At 59.6% G+C, this 4130-nt stretch overlaps 1 protein-coding gene across 1 annotated transcript; it reads right to left on the reverse strand.

Annotated features, from left to right (window-relative positions):
* Nucleotides 1-1853: 1853 nt before the first annotated feature.
* On the reverse strand, nucleotides 1854-3408 carry HMX3 (H6 family homeobox 3). The gene is made up of 2 exons (XM_066324467.1): nucleotides 3093-3408; nucleotides 1854-2839 (listed from the first exon to the last, which is right to left on the reverse strand). The coding sequence occupies exons 1-2, from the start codon at nucleotides 3406-3408 to the stop codon at nucleotides 2232-2234; spliced, it is 924 nt and encodes a 307-aa protein (XP_066180564.1). The 3' UTR covers nucleotides 1854-2231.
* Nucleotides 3409-4130: the final 722 nt, after the last annotated feature.

A 4130-nucleotide genomic window follows, 5' to 3' on the forward strand; every position in this document is an offset into this window, starting at 1 on the left:
ATTGCCAGGGTTTTTATCCCAAACGAAAAGAAAACGAGGGATTATCTTTTCGCAACGCTGAGTTTTATTTTGATTTCTTTGGCCCCAAATCCTGCCTTCGGCGCTATCAACACGTCGATTCGGGCCAATCTGGGGGAAGCGGAGAGCGATCCTATCTCCAAAGAACCCTGCCGGGGGATTTTTAACACGCGTGACGGCTCCGGCCGTGGGCACAGGGGGTTGGACAGCCTGCGGCAGCCCCGGGAGGAGGGGGGCGAAGGGGCAGCACCGGGGGGAGAGCGGAGGAACGGGCGGCCAGAAGTTCGGGGGGAGCCCCCGGGGAGGGGAGGCGGCGCTCCGGTGCCGAGGGACCCCCCCGCTGCCCCCGCGCGGTCCCGGGGGGCTCCCCCAGAGGCTGAGAGCCCTCGCCTGGGGTAACCCGGGCACCGTGACCCCGCTGAGCCTGGGCTGAGAACATCCTCCCGCTGCTCATCCCCTTCCCGGCCTCGGGAGCCTCGGGATCCCCGCTCCAAGGAGCCCCGGCGGGATCGACTCCGTGCCCCGACCCGCAGCCCCGGAGCTCACAGACAGCCCTGGGGTTATCTGTTTAGTTGTTTCTATTTTTATTTTATTATTGTTTTTATGTTTTGTTGTTGTTATTTATATTTTTTCCTGTTTTTTTTTTTTTCTTTTTTTCTGCCCGAAACCACACGTTAAAAATGATAAGGAACGGGTTTTATTGATTTTTTTTTTTTATCCACCACAACATTAAGTTTATAACAATATAGGCTGTTTTAAAAATAGGACCGATCCCTAACAGAAAGCGAGAGGGCAGAGGGTACAACCGAAAGGGGGAAACAAAATTTAAAATCAAACAAAGAAAAGAAACCAACCGACCCAAACCCTTGGGAAGACAGCAAACAATTGTCAGACAACAGGTGAGCAGACACTAAGACAGAGAGAGACTAGAGGTGTCCACTCCTCACTCGATTTCTGCCTATTAAAATCCACATACTCAATGGACTTTAGAAGAAAACTGTACATCATATCAAATAAATTAAAATTACCCTAAAGTTGATTGTCCTTCACTTAAAGCGCCCAGCTCACCGAATCCTCCTTATTTATTCGCATAAGCCAGGCTGATGCTAATTCCCATGCCCTCCTCCTCTCGTCTCACTTTCCTTCGCTTTTAATTCCTTTTTTTTTAATTATCATTTTATTTTGCACAACATGAAGAAACGCAATTTTACAATGCTAAAAACCCTTTCCTCACCATTCAAATAAAAGCAGTGCTTTAAGAATCGTCGTACAATATTGCACAGTTCAAAAGTACAATAATATTATTATTAATAATAATAATAATTAGTATTACAAAAGAAAGCAAAAGGGTACAGATTTTCTTCTCCCCCCACCCCCCCATACCGAAATAACTTTACAAGGAAAAAAAAACAAACCCGAAACAACCCGACAACTAGGAAAACAAGAATTATAAACAAGAATTAAAAATGTCAAAGTAAACGATAATAAATAAGGATCACTCAAAGCTTGTGAGTGTATTTAACCGTTCACTTTGAGGCTGCATTTCTTGCTCGTGAAAGTCTCATGACAGAAACCGAAAGGTACAAAACGTGGGCAAGCAAAGAGGCAAAGGTTTGCTTAAATGAAAAGCCGTGGTCGATGAAGTTTGAGTCACGACAGGATCAGGAGCCTGAACAATTATTTGGAGGCAGAAGGAGGAGAGGTCCGAAAGGAACAGAAATTCAGATTCCCATTAGCGTTTGGCAAATCTCGAGGAGTGGCCTGAGACCATTCTTTTTTTTTTTTTTATTACTATCCTTTCCCCTCCCTTTTTAAATTTTTTTTCCCTTTTTTTTTTTCTTTTTTTTCCCTTTTTTTTTTTTTTTTTTCCCCTTCTTTTTTTTTTTTTTTACAAAAATAAAACTAAAGCCACAGAGAGACCATCGCGGTTTTCATCCACGTTTACAAAAGGTGTGACAGCTCCAGGGTTCTCTACAAGTCCCCGCTTTCCTCATTTTCGTTTCCCTCCCCCCCGCAATTTTTTTTTCTTTTTCTTTATTTTTTTTTCCCCCCTCAATTTCCAACACTTTCCTCCTACCGCCACCCTCCGAGCCCCGCAGTGGTGTCCCCGCAGTCCCCCGCGCTCCGCACGCCGGGAGGGGACTCACACGAGGGGCTGCAGTACTTACAGGCGGGCGGGTGACTTGCGCGCCTCTCCGCGCCCCTCCGCGGGCTCAGACGGGCCGCAGGAGCGGCACGGAGGTGACCACGGGGTGGGAATAGTAGACGGGGTGAGGGAAGGTGAGCAGGGGCTGAGTGCCGGGGGCTCCGCCGCCCCCCGCGCCCCCTTCCGCGCCCGAGTTCTCGTGGTAGAGGATGGGGACGCGCACGATGCGCTGAGCGGCGGCGTGGCTCAGGTTGGCCGCCTCCAGCTCGGCCGCCAGCTGTCGCTTCCACTTGTTGCGGCGGTTCTGGAACCAAATCTTCACCTGGGTCTCTGTCAGGTGCAGCGAGGCGGCCAGGCCGGCGCGCTCCGAGCTGCTCAGGTAGCGCTTCATGTCGAAGGTGGATTCCAGCTGGAAGACCTGCGAGCGGCTGAACACCGTGCGCGTCTTCTTCTTGCGGCACGGCTTCTTCTCCGGGCTCTCCTCCCGCTTCTTCCAGTCCTCCGCGCCTCCCTCCTTCTTCGCCTCCTCCGAGTCGCTCTCCTCCAGGACGATCTCGTCGGGGCTCTTGGAGTCCAGCTCCTTCTGCTCCCCCTCCGCCTTCAGCAGCGGCTCCGGGGAGTCCCGGTCGGTGCCCGAGGCGGGGGACGAGTCCCTCAGCAGGGATTTCTCTGCGGCTGGATAGAAAGGACGAAGCGGGGCATGAAAGGGGGAGCCGAGGGACACAAAGAGACGCCCTCACCCACCCAGGGCCCCGCGTCCCGTCACGGGGAACGGGACGAGCCGGCCGGATCCCCGCGGCGCCCCAGCGCCAGCTTCACACCCCGCGCCCCGCCGCCACCACGGGTCCCCGCGGGTCCCCAGGGCCGCCGCCTCGCAGGGGAGGGTCGGAGGGAAGGAAGGAGCGATGGAAGTTTTGGGGAGCGGTACCTTCCGTGCGGGGCAGGTGGGCTCCGGCCGGCGTCAGGGCGTAGGGGTACCACCAGGTCTGGGCGCGCTCCAGGCAGTGGGCGCTCAGGGCGAAGCGCGGCGCCGGGATCTCGAAGCGGGGGAAGGCGAGGTCTCCCACCTGCGACAGGGCGAAGCCGGCGCCGTCCACCGCCGCCTTGCCCGAAGGGGCGAACAGCGCCCGCGGCTGCTTGGGGGGCGCCTTGGGGGGGCCGCCGTTGAGCAGGTTCTTGATGTAGAAGGACTCCTTGGGGGGCGGCGGAGGGGCGCTGGGCGGCTCCTGCCCGGTCTCCGGCATCCTCCGCTGCCCGCCCGGCTCCTGGCCGCCGCTGGCCCCGCAGCCCGCGCCCGGCGCGCAGGTGGCGGCTCCCGGCGGCGCGGGGGACAGGCGCGGCGGGGCGGCGTGGGAGCGCGGCGGCGGGGCCGGCCGGGGGCCCCTGGCATGGGGGGGCGGCAGGGCGGGGGGCCGGGGGGACCCGCGCAGCCCGAGGCACCGGGGGGCTGCTGCGGGCAGGCGGAGAGCCGGGGTCGTCGCTGCCGCCGCCGCCGCCGCCTCCCGCCGCCGCTGCCGCTGCGTCAACCTGACGCCGGATGCTAATGATGAAATCAAAATGTCATCCCCGTTCCGCGCGGGGAGCACGCGGCGATTGGGCGCGCACAAAGGCGAATGGGATCGGGCGGGAGGCGGCGGGAGGAGAGGGCTCCGAGCAGCCCCTGCCCGCAGCCGCCGCGGCCCCGGCTCTCCCCCCGCCCGTGCCCGGAGGCGGCGACCGCCCGCCCGTTCCCGGCGTTTGCGGAGTCCAATTAGGCGGCGAGCGGGGCCGGGCCGGCGGCACAAAGGCACCGGGCTCGGCGGAGCGCGGCGGGAGCGGCGGCGGGCGAATGGCACGGGCCGAGGCGCTCCTGCCTCAAAACCGCCCCCGCCCCGCCGCGCCGCCCCCCGCGCCCCCGCCCCGCGCCGCCGGGAACAAAAGCCGCCCGCGGCCGAGGGGGGGGAGCGGGCCGGGCCCAGCCCCGCCG

This window comes from Sylvia atricapilla, chromosome 8, assembly GCF_009819655.1.
Source record: "Sylvia atricapilla isolate bSylAtr1 chromosome 8, bSylAtr1.pri, whole genome shotgun sequence".
NCBI lineage: Eukaryota > Metazoa > Chordata > Aves > Passeriformes > Sylviidae > Sylvia > Sylvia atricapilla.